Source organism: Rhinoderma darwinii, chromosome 1, assembly GCF_050947455.1.
Source record: "Rhinoderma darwinii isolate aRhiDar2 chromosome 1, aRhiDar2.hap1, whole genome shotgun sequence".
Taxonomy (NCBI): domain Eukaryota; kingdom Metazoa; phylum Chordata; class Amphibia; order Anura; family Rhinodermatidae; genus Rhinoderma; species Rhinoderma darwinii.
The window spans coordinates 124076655-124093502 of NC_134687.1; the positions used below are offsets into that span (position 1 = coordinate 124076655).

Here is a 16848-nt window from a genome sequence, read left to right on the forward strand (position 1 = left end):
TGGTTTGCAAATCCCTTTGTAGCTACAAAACCATTTGACGGTGAAACAGGCTGCTCCGGGAAATGCAAACGAAAAGCATGAATCACCTTGTAGCCGCACAAGCAAGAAGAGCGAGAATAAATTGTTCTTACACCCTGTTCGCTTTCTAACATGTGCAACGCCTGTTACTCCACCTTCAAACATGTTCACACCCAAGCCCACTGTCTGCACCAAAATAACGATGAGTAAGTTACAGTTGATGCGTCGTAAGGAACACTATATAGCGATCCAAAATGTATTCCTAGTGATAAGTATCATCCATTCCAGAACACACTTTCACAGATACGAAAACCTGGATTTTTAAATTTGGTTATTGTCCCGATCCTGAGGCTGGCCATACATTACACACCCTAGATAATCTCTGGGTTCACAGCCTTTTACAGTTGTGGTTTCAAATGAACACGCACGCACACCATGTCCCTGCCACAACTACGAATATTCCCAAATCACTGGCTTTAAATTGAAATTGTAAAATGGCACAAAAATGTACTAGCTTCAGATACAAAAAACAGAACTCCCTCACATCTGCATCAGTCTGAGAAGCAGAACATAAAAAATAAAAAAAATGAAAGCCGGTTATGACGGACACCACCAGCGCACGACAGAACCCATTGACTTTAATGGGTTCCATCAGGTTTCCGTCGGCTGTCCATGGTTTTACTGGAAATCATAGTGCAGCACGACGCGCTATCATTTCCAGTCAGATCTGCGACAGAGGCAATGGATCCTCGAATGCAGATGTGAACCGGGTAACTCACAGACCTGTGCTTGGATTTCGGCATATTTTAGGGCAAACCAATAAACAACTTAGCTTGTACAGCTTTGCACTAGCAATTAAAGCTACGCAAGTCTCATTGGGATGCTATTGCTTACTGACTACTTGGATGACACCAGAAAAAAAAAAACTTTTTTTTTTTAATGTGGTGAAACAACTTATTTAAAGCAATCACTGTGAAAACATCTGTTTAGGACATGGTTTGAACTAATACTTTTGCTTGTAACCTAGTGGATATAAACCGTTATGAGCACCAGCTTAGGAACGTATTGTTATTAGGTTAAGGCGACCTAATAGGTGCCAGATGATCAAATACCCTGGATTGTCAAACGTTTATAGGAAAGTATATAAACCTCGCTTATAAATCAGAGAACTGTCAGAAAGAATACCCAAAAATAAAATCGTTCCACAAAACACGCTGATATAATTTTTTTCACCTAGATAAGGGCTAGATTCACAATGCAGCGATTATTGCTATATGTGATCAGAATCAAGTAGAATTGTAGCAGGTAAACAAAGATGTAGTGTAGGATCAATGATATTTTTACTGCCAAATGCACTGAGAATATTGTTGCTATTCATATACGCTCATCTACTTTCTTCATATCTTTGGACACGTTACCATGGACTATGTAGGTTTAATGGGCTGCAGAAGCAGTTCATGTAAACTTTTATTAAAAAATTACCTCATCCTTCGGTTGACGGAAAGACGACCTAGAGCTTCCATTTCTCTTGATCACTCCAGGCTTTAAGTCCTCTTGTTGTCCAAACAATTCCTCAATTGTCTTTGTGTCAATTTGGTACTGATACTGTCTAGCAGCTATAGTCCAAATGTTGGTTTTACCCTTAACTTGCTCTTCAGGGATGGTTTTCCAAAAAAAGCTCCTCATTCTTTTCTTCTTGTTGTTGTTGCTACCATGTCCATAAACACCGTTATGTAGAAATGGAGGAGGTGGGGGAGCCCCAGGTGGGGGAGGTGGTGGTGGTGGCCCTGGGTTACATCCATGATTCTGAAAGGGAAGTGGAGGAGGAGGAGGAGGAGGTGGTGGAGGTGGTGCTGCTATTAATCGGTTATCCAGCATTAAATCGCTAATGACCACGTTGCAATCACCATTCTCTTTATCATTGACCAGGGATACACAGTTCATAACATGCATCTTGATGCAGATTCGTTGTCAAATTGGGCATCACTAATGACGAGTCACAGGGCAGTAGAAAAGCATGCTAGTCCAAAATGTCAGCCACCGTCACATGCATTTTATTTCAAGACCTGAAATGGGAACAATGGTGTTATTTTTATTGTTTTGAAACCATATTAAAAAGGGCTAAAAATTTGATTGACTGTTAATAGTCCAAAATGACCGACCAAAATAAATATTCCATAAAGAGTGCCAAACATAATACATTACAATTTAGAACCAGTTTTTTTGCACATTAAAACTGGGACAGGGAGGTAATATTACCACTTTACAAAGCATTAGTGAGGCCTCATCTAGAATATGCAGTTTAGTTCTGGGCTCCAGTTCATAGAAAGGATGCCCTGGAGTTGGAAAAAATACAAAGAAGAGCAACAAAGCTAATTAGGGGCATGGAGAATTTAAGTTATGAGGAAAGATTAAAAGACCTAAACCTTTTTAGCCTTGACAAAAGACGACTAAGGGGGGACATGATTAATTTATATAAATATATGAATGGCACATACAAAAAATATGGCGAAATCCTGTTCCATGTAAAACCCCCTCTAAAAACAAGGGGGCACTCCCTCCATCTGGAGAAAAAAAGGTTCAAGCTGCAGAGGCGACAAGCCTTCTTTACAGTGAGAACTGTGAATCTATGGAATAGTCTACCGCAGGAGCTGGTCACAGCAGGGACAGTAGATGGCTTTAAATAAGGGTTAGATAATTTCCTAGAACAAAAAAATATAAGCTCCTATGTATAGAAATGTTAACCTTCCCTTTTCCCATGCCTTGTTCTTGTTTTAACTTGATGGACATGTGTCTTTTTTCAACCGTACTAACTATGTAACGGGTACTCTGTTCAGTTTCAGACATATATACTATGTATAGTATCTGCATTCAATTCTGTAGACCAGCGGTTTCCAGCTGTTATGAAACTACAACTTCCAGCATGCTCTGGCACCCACAGTCAGCACATGCTGGGAGTTGTAGTTTTGCAGTAGCTGGAAAGCCCCACATTGGAGAGGACTGCTGTAAAAACTTATTTTCATGTATATTTCAATATACAGTAAATGTGAAAAAAAAATTCCCTAGCGGTTTCAAAGCCTTTCATAGAGATTTTTCCACTATCACAGAGAAGTTTAGAACAATCTTCCATCTTAATGAGAACACCGTTACCTGCAGTGACTTCTTACCTGCCTACAGCTTCTTGTGTTTCCCCATTCACTAAAATGTTGACTTTCCAGCAGGATAAAGGATATTGGTTACAAAGGGTGAAGTGACGTAAAATTACTCATTCGGCTATCGTTTTTCCACAATTTAGAGCATCTCTTTGCTTTCTGGTTTATTTATAGACAAATACATCCTGGAAATGTTTCTCAGTGTTCAGCTTTGTACACACAGTAAACAATAGTAAGAAATCCCTTATAGTGGTGCAGACTTTTCTAGGTTTCTAGTCTATGTTCAGGATTTGTCCTACATTGCGTTATCTATTTAAGCGTTCTTCCCAAAAGCGCTAATAAGCAAGTTAAGCAGAACAGTAAAGAATAGTGCGGGTAATTATAGTTTTATGTCATATAGGGAGAAGGTTGTATAGTTTCAAATATTTATTCTATTCAGAAACTGACATTTATACATGCCTGTATGTCCAATAAAAACAGTCACATTGCAAGTTTTTAGGCCATCAAATTGCTATGCTCTTATAAAATGGCCACTTTTAGATCTCCATTCTGCAAACTTTTCTGACTACATTATTATTATTTTTTTAAAAACAGAGAACACTTTTTTTGTTAGAATAAAGGTTACTTTTCTACCCAACACACTGAAAAAATGTAATGCAAACAGGCAATCTTTAAAAAGAAAAAAGAATTAACCGTAGGCCATTCAAGATCAGGGGTAGGCAACCCTTTTTTGTATGACGTGCCGATAAACAAAACAAAAATGTATAAAAAAAAAAAATCAATGATGAAGTACTGAGTGTGACAAACGGTTACCACTTATGTGACATATACCAATTAATCAAACTTACATTTCATTGTGACCCATGTCCCTGACTTTCTTTGCAAAGATAACCCACCTGTGGTGCATACGAGGCTAATGAACACCAGCTAGGGGGAACAGCTCACAGTAGAGCCCTCGGCTACTGAATACCAGCTTAGAGGAGCTGCACACAGGAGAGAGAGCGCGACTACTGAACACCAGCTTGGGGGGGGGGGGGCACATAGGAGAGATTGCTGCCAATTAACACCAGCTGAGGGGGTGCCCATAGGATAGACCGCGGCTACTGAACACCAGCTGAGGGGGTGCACATAGGAGAGATCACGGCTACTGAACACCAGATATGGGGAACTGCTCATAGGAGGGACCACTGCTACTGAATACCAGCTCGGGGATGCTGTATATACAAGAGAGCGACTACTGAACGCCAGCTTGGGGGCGGGGTGCACATAGGAGACTCCGTGGCTACTAAGAACCAGATTTGGGGGAATGCACATAGGAGAGACTGCAGCTACTGAACACTAGCTGGGGGGGGGGCACATTGGAGTGGGAGCTGCCAACTTTTGCTAACTTCTTTTACAGAGCGCTTACTGAATCCCGTCCTTGTGGCGCTGATCATTAGGAGAGAGCAGTGCTTCATTATGCGCTTGGGGACACTGAACACCAGGAGAGAGAGTAGTGCTATATTAGGTGCTTGCCAAGTGTTCAACAGCGACAAATACAATAAAGATCTGCTCTCTCTCCTGGTGATCAGCGCTGCCAAGCAAAATAATGAAGCGCCACTCTCTCTCCCTGTGTTCAGTATCGCCAAACACACAATGGCTCTGGATACTGGGAGAGGGAAGTGTGAAAGCAAACCATGCCTCACGTCCTCGCTGTAGCACCGATGCCACAGGTTGCTAACCCCTGTCCTAGATGTATGGTCAAGCAAAAACATATACAAAACGGATAAACAAGAACAAAAAGTTACAAAAAAGCCCAACTAGGCTCTGTTCACACTAGCCTCAGTGTGAGTTATGACAGCAATGCTAAATCAGTTTACCAAAGACTACTGTTGAATCCTTATGGACCCTATTGACTTTAATGGGGTTCATCTGGTTTCCGGTGTTTATGATGCCAAGATTACCACAGCAGATTGCCCTTTTCTTCCGTCAAAAATACCAGAAACCCAATAGAACTTCCAAACGCAAGTGAGGCTTAGAGCATTAATGAATATTCGTATCTCCAGCCAATGCAGTCATTATTCTAGTGCTCTGAAAATAGACTTGGTTACTCATACTGCTGTTCTAACATGCACGTATGATGATCTGTGCAATTATGTGTCAGACATTTCTTGATCTACGATGGCTTGATGATAATGTCAGCTTAGAGTTATAGGTGGGAGATTTTTAGACTGACAAACTAAGTAAATACCCACAAATCTAGAAACATCTGGTTACTGGCACTTTCATCCTATAAATACAGTCTTGGTCATGCCTTCTTTGTAAAACCTCCAGTCCCTTCTCCCCTACAACTTTGTGTGGTCATACCGGTTGTCCCATCTCATAACAAATCAAAGTCGAAAATATAACTACACTTTCCAACAGTATTGGTTACATTTTAGCGGTATACAGAAAACGGAGGTTCTAAATACCATTAGGATACTAATAATTAGTTTGTATTTGGTTTTTCCTATACTCCATAAACCTTCAATATGTATAGCTTCTTTAAAGGAATCTTATCAGCAACAATCCGGATTACTTGTATCCTGTAAAAACAAATGGGCTCAGCTTTGTCCCTTTTAGACATCTCAATTACTGATGGATATCTATTTGCCTAATGATGGAGTAATTGCTGTACAAACACAAAACTAACACAATTCAAAGCACAAAAACCAGAGCATGTTAACCAAAAGGATAGGAAACTTATGTTCCTATTTGACCTAGCAATTTCTCCTTTACAAAATACTTCCTACACTTTCGGAGAAAATAATAATAATACTGTGCTAAATGTTCCCATTTGTCTTTCGAAAGCCACAGCTATTGTTTTAAAAGGGTTGTATGAGATCTGAAAACCATGGCTGCTTTCTTCCAGAAACAGGGGCTGCAATAATAGATTCAGCACATAGACAAGAATGGCATGGGGGAGGGGGGGGGGGAGGGAGTATATCACGAGATTTAAGCCAGCTTTATAAAAAAATAAAAGAAGAAAAGTCCCAAATTTTGATGCACGCCATAGCTGCGCTAAAATTATCAACTTTTTACAGTTTCCGCCACTTTCAGAAAGTGGGGAAAGGGGTGGGGGTTAGGCAAACTGTCAGGGCCTCCACTGGAGAGAAAGATTTATCATAATTTACACGAGAAACAGCTATAAATTATGGGGAAAATCTACACCTGCTTATAGAAGGCGTAGATTTATATTTCTGTTGCACGGACAGCCGGAAATGTGCTGTTAATGCCGCGCGCACCTCTTAATATATTTGGCACATTTACCGGTGATGTAAATAAGTTTACGACTCGCGATTGCAATGCCAGTATTAATATATCCCCCCGCACTGTTTCTTATAGAAAACAGCCGTGTTTTTCTAAGTTCACGTAACCTCATTAAGGGTACGGACACATGTAGCGGCCCCTGTCCACCCAAATACCGTTTCCACATGCAGTTCTACCTCAAATCGATGTGGTTTCCAAATAATTGATGTCTATGCGTTTTTGCGGTTTACTTGCAAAAAACGTGTAAACATTACAAACCCGCGGTGGTAAAATATAATTCAGGCAGGGGCCGTCACATGTGTCCACACCTCCTAGAGCAAAAAACATTAATGCAAATGACACACATGCGATACCCGCATCTTCGTGTGGGCACACAAAAAAATTAAATACATAAATTAAAATTAAATCTCCATAGAACATAGCAAGTCAAAAATAGCAAAGCTCCTTCTTGGAGCTGCTCTGAAGAATATGTAATTCCACTAAGACAAACGCCCCATGGCATCCCTACAGACATAAGCTATTTTAGGCCACGGACTGCAGGCTGCAACTGGGAACAGCACCCTATAATCTGCCTATTTGTAGAGAAAATGGCAACTCTGTATCCAGTACTTTCAATCAGGATGCAAAATGTTATAATCTCTCATAACTCACATTATTAAAATCACTTTCAACGCTCAATGCACAAAAATTGGTTTAACAGGTATAACGAATTGTCATAAACGTTTCTATCAATACGTCCACAACAGACTTTATGAACAAAACAAGAGCATGATGACTATGTGAATAACAGTCTATACATTATTAAATGTTTGCATTAATAATATAGTGACGGTCAATCAGGTCACCTAGATCTCCAACTTTAGAGCTACTTTATGACCAATATTATACGTCCTTGCAATCATGTCAGGTTATATGGAGTAAGAACTATAATCATATGTTTCATCATAATAACTGGGCTTAACAATGCGAACATCCCTTCTTCACCAACACCTGTGGATATAGTTCAAACTTGTGGATTTCAAAATGTATCAAGACTAAAATAGTAGACTATATTTATGTATGATAAGCAGTTATTAACATAAATCCAACACTGTCCTACTGGTGAGCCTTCAGGCATGTAGGTGGGCTTCAGGATAAGAACGCTTTCTGTAATATTGGGGATGCAACTTACGAAAGTAACATTGGTGCAAAGCGAAGACAGGACCAGACTGTGATTCAATGAATGAGCTAAGCGAGAATGTTCTTCTATAGAAGTGCAGGGTTGGACTAGCCAACCAGAGGACCAAGGGAACCTCTGATGGATCCAGGTTCAAACACGACATTGAAGCCCATCCCCAACATAATCAATGAGGTTCCGCAGCAGACAACCCGTCTCGTGTTGCCAATGAAGCAGATCACTTGCTGCGGTTGTTTGTAAACAATTCATGGTATCCGAATATATGGTCTCTGTGTGCAATAATAAGACAGTTAGCCATACAATTAAGGTAGATATACAATTCTTCCATATGTAGCTTGACTGTGTGTCCAAGTTACCCAAATCCACCTTTGTAGTAATCATATTTACATACAAATAATGGGTCAAGAGACTCAAACTGTGGCTATTCTGTTCTAATCTATAATCAAAACACAGGTGTCAAGGGTATAATGACGTCTACCCAATGAACGTCAAACCTTAAGACAATATGGACATAAAGGACAATGTTTAAACACCCCCTCACTTCATAATGAAGCACGGTGGTACTTCATTTTGCAATTACAACTACATCCTGAAGAAAAGTGATTGTACAGGTAAGAAAAAAAAATAAAAACCTCTCATCCAGGTCCCCAAATCTATTATAACATCCTGCCTTCAGATAAGGGACAAGTGCAGATTCAGGGAGTGGATGTAGAACAAACAATGGAAAAACCCATCAAAACGACACTTGAAAAACAAAGTCTCTTTTGCGATGACATGGCTATGGAACTTGTGAAGGAAGAACAGAACAATCACCTTAAGGGAAATTAAACAAATCCATAAGAAAAGCACAGACGCTAATAAAATAAAGCCACATGCTTTGGCCCGAGGGGCTTCCAAGGTTTTGTTTTGATATTTCAGTAGATTTTATAATCTCCCTGCCCTCTTAAAACTGACACCTCAGTGTTAATTTAGCGTGGGTTACCTAAGAGTACCTGTACTTGGAACAGTAAATGTAGCATCACATGTAGAGCAATGTCATCGGACATGCCACAGCTAGAAACCCTTCTGGGCACCTTCACCTTGTCTTTCGTGTACCATGAAGAACATGCTCAACAGTAAATGGGAGCAAATCAGTTATCATTAAAACATTTCGTCTAATGCAGAGTACATTCTTTTGGTTAAATCGGACATCTTCAATATTATTTTCCACAAATAACTAACTAAAATTGGTCACCGCCAATGTTTAGAAAAAAAACTCATTTGCAGATAACGAGGAATCTAAAGGGGGTTTTACACTGGGAGATTATCGTGCAGATGAGCGTTCTTATAACGCTCGTTGCCGATAATTCCCCTGTGTAAACAGGGCAGCGATCAGCAGATGAACGAGCAAACGCTCGATCATCTTTTGATCGTATCGTTTTAAAATAAGAGAAATATTATCGTTGTCGGCAGCGGATCTCCCTGTGTAAACAGGGAGATGCGCTGCCGACATGATGATAAAGTACGGGGATGAGCGATCGGAGTAACGACCGCTCGTCCCCATCCATAGCTCCGTGTGACAGGAGCAAACGATGTCTCGTTGATCGGTGTTCACTGCACCGGCCGATTGTCGGCCGGTGTAAAAGGCCCTTAACTATATGGCATTTACAGAGCGTGAATGCATCCAAGGGAGACCAGGTAGTTATCTTCAGCCATGCGATTTAAGGTAAAGAACCCAGTTCTGTATGTATACATTGTAAAGAGTTGCAGAACTCCAGAGGTAGACCTAAATACACCAAAATCTCCCTAAAAAACCACACCTGCACATGTAATTCCCCTGCCTTCTGTCTAAACCTTTCTACCCTGTGTAACTATTTGCATTATACAAACGCCTCCTTGATTAATCCTATAGTTTAACAACCAGTGTGAAATCATGAAGACATGAGCTGCTAAATTGTTGTGTACTATAAAGAACTGTTACATGTATTAGAACACTGGTGGGTAAAGAAGGGGTTGGTGCTGGGGACACATAGCTGATGATATGGGCTCCCACCACAAACACCAACCCACCTTTCCCTCCTGCGACCGACACTCCTTGTGGCAAACAACTAAACGTATTAATATTTTGCATACAAAATGTATACATTGTAGCATGTTTTCTTGTATTTACCTCTCCCCTTTGCCACCTGAGGCTTCGTTCACATCTACGTTGGGGTCCCGTTCTGACGTTCCGTCTGAGGTTTCCGTCAGAACGGGACTCTGAACAGACACAAACGGAAACCAGAGGTTTCTGTTTCCATCACCATTGATTTCAATGGTGACGGATCCGGTGCCCATAGTTTCCATTTGAGTCTGTTGTGCACCGTACCCGTCGTTTTGTCGGAAGCAATAGCTTGGTCGACTACACTACTACTTCCGCCAGAACGGGACCCCAACGCAGATGTGAACGAAGCCTTATATGTAGCAACTGTAGCAAAATTGTGCACTTACCCTATTTGTTAGAAACCCAATACAATAGTTTAACCCATTTAATCCCAGACAGATAAATTGGAGAAATGTTTAAACTACAATGCAAGAGCAATTCACACCACGTCTGCCAATATGTTATGCTTTTGGCATACATTTGGCAAATATATGTTAGGTACCCACAGACAAAACTGTATTTAAAAAAAATAAATAAATAAGTGTACCGTATGGGATAATTATTTTTTAATGGCAATCAATGGTAGATATAGGCTAGGCGTCCCGCTGAATGTATGGCCAGACTACGCAGTTCGCTGCAGGTCGTTTTGCCAAACGTAAACTGCTATTGTGGTGTTCATTTAGCTTTAAAGGGGTGTCGTTTAAACAACCAGCAATATGTTCTATTATATATATATCATCCTGAAATAATGGGTCCCATGATCAGAATCCCAATCTAGAGGATAGAAGACATCAATAAAAATACATGAACACCTGCTGATTATGAAGGTCACCATGCAATACCTCATTTGACCAGTAACACATCCCCCTGGCAACTCATTGGGGGGCTCCCAGATGAAAAACTCTCTGAGATCAGCCTGTCTCAGTAGAACCAGTAATGTGCAATGGGGCTTCCTAAACCAGACAGTCTCTTTTTAAGGCTACGGCTCCACGACGTCTTATCTTGGTGTGTTTCAACGCCACTATCAAATGTGACAAATACTTTGCGAAGTCGATATTGCATCGCAGAAAACCACATGCATAACGTGCAATTTTACCAATTATTTAAGGGTGGAGCCTTGCCTCAGAATGTTGAAGAAAAACACAGTATGCGAGTAGACTATTAATATACATCCCAGTCCCCCGTCACGCTGATTATGAGATTAATAGATTTTTACAGTGATGCCGGGGGACCGGAGGTCTAGTGGCACAGTAACTTCATGACGACATGTGACCGGCCGCGCTGTACTCTATGTAATCAAGGTACTACTGATAATAATTATCCGCCCCCACATAATCCCTTTCAATTTCGTTGTGATATTGCAGAACATGATTTGTAATCTTAATACAACTCTATGGGGTAAACAATTGCAAGCAATTTGTGATCACCACCAGAAGTATGCCATTGTTGGATCTGCAATTACGTTATTACATCGCTTTAGAGGTCGCAATAATGCCTGCACAGACGCCATTGACACCTGTACAGGATATTTTACGCTTTAGGGCTCATTCAGACAAACAGGTATCACGTCCGTTAAAACAACGGCTGTCACACGGACCCATGTATTTCATACTTGGGGCCGTTCACACGACAATTGTTTCAACGGAGCGTGTGAAGGGTCTGAGTAAAATAGGACGTGTCCTATTTTTTCAGTGTCACGCATCCCTCCATAGATTCTAGTCTATGGGGATCCGTGACAACGCGTCCCCAACGGGCTCACCTCGGACGTGAAAAGAAATTCAGTTTTTCACGTCCGATGTTGCCGACGCTCGTCTGAATGAAGCCTTAGAAACAGTCTCATGCATATTCCTATGCAAGAAACTCAACCTTGTACTGAGAAGTGCCGCAACGCTACAACAACATGCAGCCAGAGCAGGAGAGCGAATGAGAAAGCTCCTTACGCGCCGCAAATGGTGGCAGTGCCGGCGGCTAGTAGGGAGCTCTCTTTGGCAAACAGCCGATTAGTCTGTTTGGGCAGGCTGTAGGATGCTGCCATCCCTTCCCCACTCAAGCATGGCAATAAAATCTTCTTTACATATATACTTCTACTGTGCAGTATATATATTATATGTAGAAAAGTTTCTATTGCCATGCTTGAGAGGGGAAGGGATGGAAATAGGGAGCTATGCTGCCCTTTCACTGTTCGTCTGCATAAAAGGAGAGAACATGCGAATACATCATATAAATAGGTTATTCTTACGTAACTTATAGCATAAGCAACGTGCATTTAAAAGGGAACTTGTCAGGATGTTTAAAGTCCCTAAACGGCCACCATGATATTATACCATCCCTATAACCAGGCTCCTATGTTATCTATACAATCACACTGTATAGGCTGTATGTATAGTCAACCAATTGAGTGTAAGATGCTTTCTCTACACAAACTAATGGTGGTACACGACTGGTAGAGTATGGTGTAGGTTAGAGACGCTGCTCCTATTTGCACTGGTGGGTGAGGGGGGTGTAGCAGTACCCTCTCCCAGCGCTATAATGTTACCTGTGGTAAAATGGTATTAGCATTACCTAAAATTCTCTATTCATGCATGGAAGCATTGTTATAAGTTATAGTAATGCGTCTCTGCATAAATAGCGAGTTTTTACCACCACACATGCCTATGTATTATTCATTTGAATTACATACTCAAAAAAAATGTTCCTTAAAAATGTTAAGAGGAGTATTTTTACCCTGCTGGAAAATATGTAGTGCGACCTCTGCATCGCATGTAATTACATGATTTCATATGACCCCGTAAGACACCATAACATGTATCACAATGATCTACCGCGATTAGATTAGTGCTACAATCGCGTGCATTGGAGACCTGGCTACAAAATGTAAACACGGCAGACAGGACCACAACATGTAAAACAGTCTAATGATAGAGGACTATGCTGTCAGGCTGTGCGTGTGAAGACTACTCTTGAGAGCAAACAAGTCTATCCAATATGAAAAGAACACAAGCTCCATGTAAAACCCACTCCTGATGAATGCGCGGATACCATCATGTGTCTGCTCCAGATCTGCGGCTAAATATAAACACTGCATTCCTAGCGCAAAACTTTCTCTTACCTGGATACCTTTAACTTTCACCTGCTTGACTTCGGCTACGTTCAGTCTGAGCTTTCCGTCAGAACGGAACCCATTTGCATCCCCATTGATTTCAACGGTGACGGATTCGATGCAGACGGTCTCCGTTTGTCTCAGTTGTGCAAGGGTTCCGTCGTTTTGGCGGAGTGAATAGCATAGTGTACTACGGTACTGCTTCCGTCAAAATGACGGAACCCTTGAACAACAGAGAAACGGAAACCATTTGCACCGGATCCATCACCATTAAAATCAATAAACAAAGTCAGGGCTCCGTTCTAACGGAAAGCTCCAACGGAACGCCAGAACGGAGCCCTGACGAAGCCTTAGGGTTTTACAATATTTTTGGATCATGAATTAAATAACTGCCAAAAGATTTGTTCACATGTGATCTTTTACTGAAAACCTACAACCAGTATCTTCTCACAGTGAATCATCAATACATGTCCAGATGCCATGATAAAGGATCAAGAAGAATATAAGACGAGCCAGATAGATTTCCCAAACCATTCATTGGGAACCAGAGAAGCCACGATTTATTATTATATCAGATTGGAAATGGTTGTGTCTATAGTCACGTTTTGGCTACAATTGTATATATAAAAATCATAGTAAACACTATAAATAGCACAAAGATAACTTGTCTTATCAAATAAAACAGACTTATTTCAGGATCTCTGCTGGGTAGGTCTACACAAGGGATATACTATTATAAAAGAGTCTTTACTAGAACATAAAAGTGTCATAAACGGTAACTGCTACAAGTAAACCTAAACCGACAAGACAAATACTTACCTCACTGAAGATTTATAGGAGCCAAAGGTAAGTATCTCCGCACCCCTACACTCTTTTCATACCGGGAATTGTCAACTTCCTAACTATTTTGTTCCACATCACGGATATGGAAAAAGTCACCTTTGCATAGACACAGGCAAAACAACAGGTTGCTCGACAGCTTCCCTGGGAAAACCAATTAGTAATGCTTGTGATCGTGCTGGGATGAGATCAGCGTCCCCAGTCCTCCTCCTCCCCCACCCAGAGGACTCTCCACTATCCCCTCCCTTTATTTTACTATGCAAACCTTTTTTGATGTCACTTGCCAGCTCTCCCATTGAATGATCCTGGGTGGCGGTTAGCATCTAGTATCCCTCCCCCTCCAAAGCCACTCAGTCTCCAAGGCTGGGAGTTTATAGCTCATACTTGGAATCAATGGGGAATAAAGACTCGCAACCATGGCTCCAGGACTCCAAAGCTCCAGCATGCAAAGGGTATCAATCACTGACCGCAGACTGTGTGAACTCCACAGACAATAGCACAACGCACACATACACAGACTATGCATGCGAGGTGTACACAGAATGGGGGATGGACTCTACATAAGGCTGCCCATACAGGTCATTATAATACTGGGTTTATGGGAATAAGAGCTGATATGGGATTTAACATTATGATCATCATTATTGCATGTATATCAACAGAGACAGCAGCATAGTGTTGGGGTATGTTCACACACAACTGATTTGTTGCAGAAATTTCTCAAAATCCCTTCCATACATCTGAATGGGTTTGTTTCTGCAGCATGTGCATGGGTATTTACAAACCCCATTCAGATGTAAGAAAAAGTCACAGTAACGTCCACAACATCTCTGCCACCAGTGAGCGTACCCTTAGGGTGCAGTCACACACAGCAGATGGCGTTGCAAAAAACGTTACAACTAAAAATCAGTTCTATTCAATTTAAGGCTAGGATCACACACAAAGTTTTGATGCAATTTTTGGGGCAGTTTTTGAGCCAAACACAGAAGTGGACACAAAATAAAGAAGATGTATCAGTCTTTTCTTCCTTTTAGATCCACTTCTGGCTTGGACTAACAAAAAACAGCCAAAAACTGCGTGTGTGATCCTGGTCTAATGGAACGTGCAGAAATCCATGCACCTGCTGCAGAAACAACCACATTCAGATGAATGGAACGGATTCTAAGGGGGAGTTCACACTGAGTTTTTTTTACAAGTTTTTGACATGGAAACCACATCAGAAAACGCGCCAAAAAAAACGTCCGAAAATGCCTCCCATTGATTTCAATGAGAGGCAGAGTTGTTTTTTTCTTTGACCCCAAAACGGGTAATTTGTCCAAAGATCGCTGAGTCACGCTGCATCCATTGCAGTAATCCATCCAGTTTGAATTTTTTGAGATGGTCGCGGCCACAAGTTGCAAGTCGTAACCCAGCCACTTCCACTTACGCTGCGTCCATCACAGAAATGTGACACAACGATCTTTTGACGTGCGACCTGAATGGTGGCCAAAGTTACCGTGTAGACCTAGCCTAAGGGTATGTTCACACGGCAGCGTCCGTAACGGCTGAAATTACAGGGATGTTTCCGCCTGAAAACATCCCCGTAATTTCAGCCGTAACGGCATGTGCAGGCGCTTGAACGCCACGTCCATTACGGACGTAATTTGCACTGCTATTCATTGGAGTCAATGAATAACGGCTCCAATTATGGCCAAAGAACTGACAGGACACTTCTTTGGCGCGGGCGTCTATTTACGCGCCGTCATTTGACAGCGGCGTGTAAATATACGCCTCGTGTGAACAGACAAACGTCTGCCCATTTCTTTCAATGGGCAGATGTTTGTCAACGCTATTGAGGCGCTATTTTCGGACGTAATTCGGGGCAAAAACGCCCGAATTACGTCCGTAATTAGTGCGTGTGGACATACCCTAAGTGTCGCAGAAGTCCAGAGTGCTCATTCTTCCACCATACATGTAACATGTATGACCTGCCTAGTGACATGATCATCTCCCAGTCACCGGCTGCATATACTGTACCAGTTACATGTTTGATAAACTTCTGTGAGAGAGGGAGGAGGGGGTGTAAGGAAAATGTCAAATCAATACACCGTTATACAATACACTGGATACAACATGACGGCATCTAGAAGTAGATTATATCCAGACTTCACCCCGCACTCATCAGCCATTAATATTTCATTAAAGCCAGCAGTACAAGAAGTGCATTCTGCACCGAGGCACTAATGTAGCAGAGCTGAATCTGTCATTTCATCGGGGTTTCCCACAAATATCAACACCAATTTGCATTCATTTGGCTATTTCTGTATATTCCCGTCTCAGAATTGGGGGGGGGGTCGCAGCATTCAGACTCCCAACATCATATCAATCATAAAGGTTTGTCATAGAAAGAAATTATTTAGGGTTAGATCTGTTTGTGCAACACGCTAAAAATAATAATTGTAAAGCTTTACCTGCAGTCCTATGTAAAACCAATGTGAGTTGTGGGAAATGACAAATTAGCTCTGCTACATCTCTAGATGAAGGAATAATCCTTTACATGCTACACAAGTGTCACTAGATGAGATCACCTGTAAATGCCCCTGTTCCCCTGTAGGACAGTCTAGAACTCCAGGCTTGGTGCAGGTTTTGAGGGCACCGGGATCGTACAGCAGAGTAACATTACCTGGCAGTGCCCAGTAACATTCACCCCGTCCTCCTCGGTAGCCGGCAGTCAGGGTATATAATCCAGCAGGGTGTAGTGTTATCCTCTGGAGCACAAGCCTCCGTCTCTAGGCAGCCGTTGCTGTAGTTCTGCCGGCATCCACCAAGCTCTGTACTATCAGAGGACTGGTACAGGAGTGAAGAGCCACGCACATGCGCAGTAGGCTGAGGGCGGGACCGCGGCAGGTACAGAGGTTGCAGGTTTTCCCCGCCCCTCTCCAGGGACTGGAATCGGTCATTAGTGACGAGGTGACATTGGCTTCCTCCAAGTTTCCAGTCACGAGATTCTATCACACAAGAGGAGGGGGGCACTAATTATATCACAATAATCACGAGCCTGTGTGCTAAGTTATCTGTCGTAATACAATCCCATTGTGCAGACTTCTATTAAAGTGATTGAACTAATTAATGGAAGCAGCAACTGCTCTGAGACGTGGTCACATTCATTCTC

At 41.8% G+C, this 16848-nt stretch overlaps 1 protein-coding gene across 2 annotated transcripts in view; it reads right to left on the minus strand.

Moving 5' to 3' along the window:
• FHDC1 (FH2 domain containing 1) overlaps nucleotides 1–16606 on the minus strand; it is a 46216-nt gene extending 29610 nt beyond the window's left edge. The window contains exons 1-2 of one of the 2 annotated variants that reach the window (XM_075860343.1): nucleotides 16360–16606; nucleotides 1501–2084 (exon numbers count right to left, since the gene is read on the minus strand). In XM_075860343.1, the coding sequence (XP_075716458.1) occupies nucleotides 1501–1971 (471 nt within the window). In that variant the 5' untranslated portion in view covers nucleotides 1972–2084; nucleotides 16360–16606. Of the gene's footprint in view, nucleotides 1–1500; nucleotides 2085–16264; nucleotides 16336–16359 lie in introns of those variants that run through there. The other variant, XM_075860344.1, reaches the window with a different exon arrangement.
• Between the last annotated feature and the right edge of the window lie 242 nt (nucleotides 16607–16848).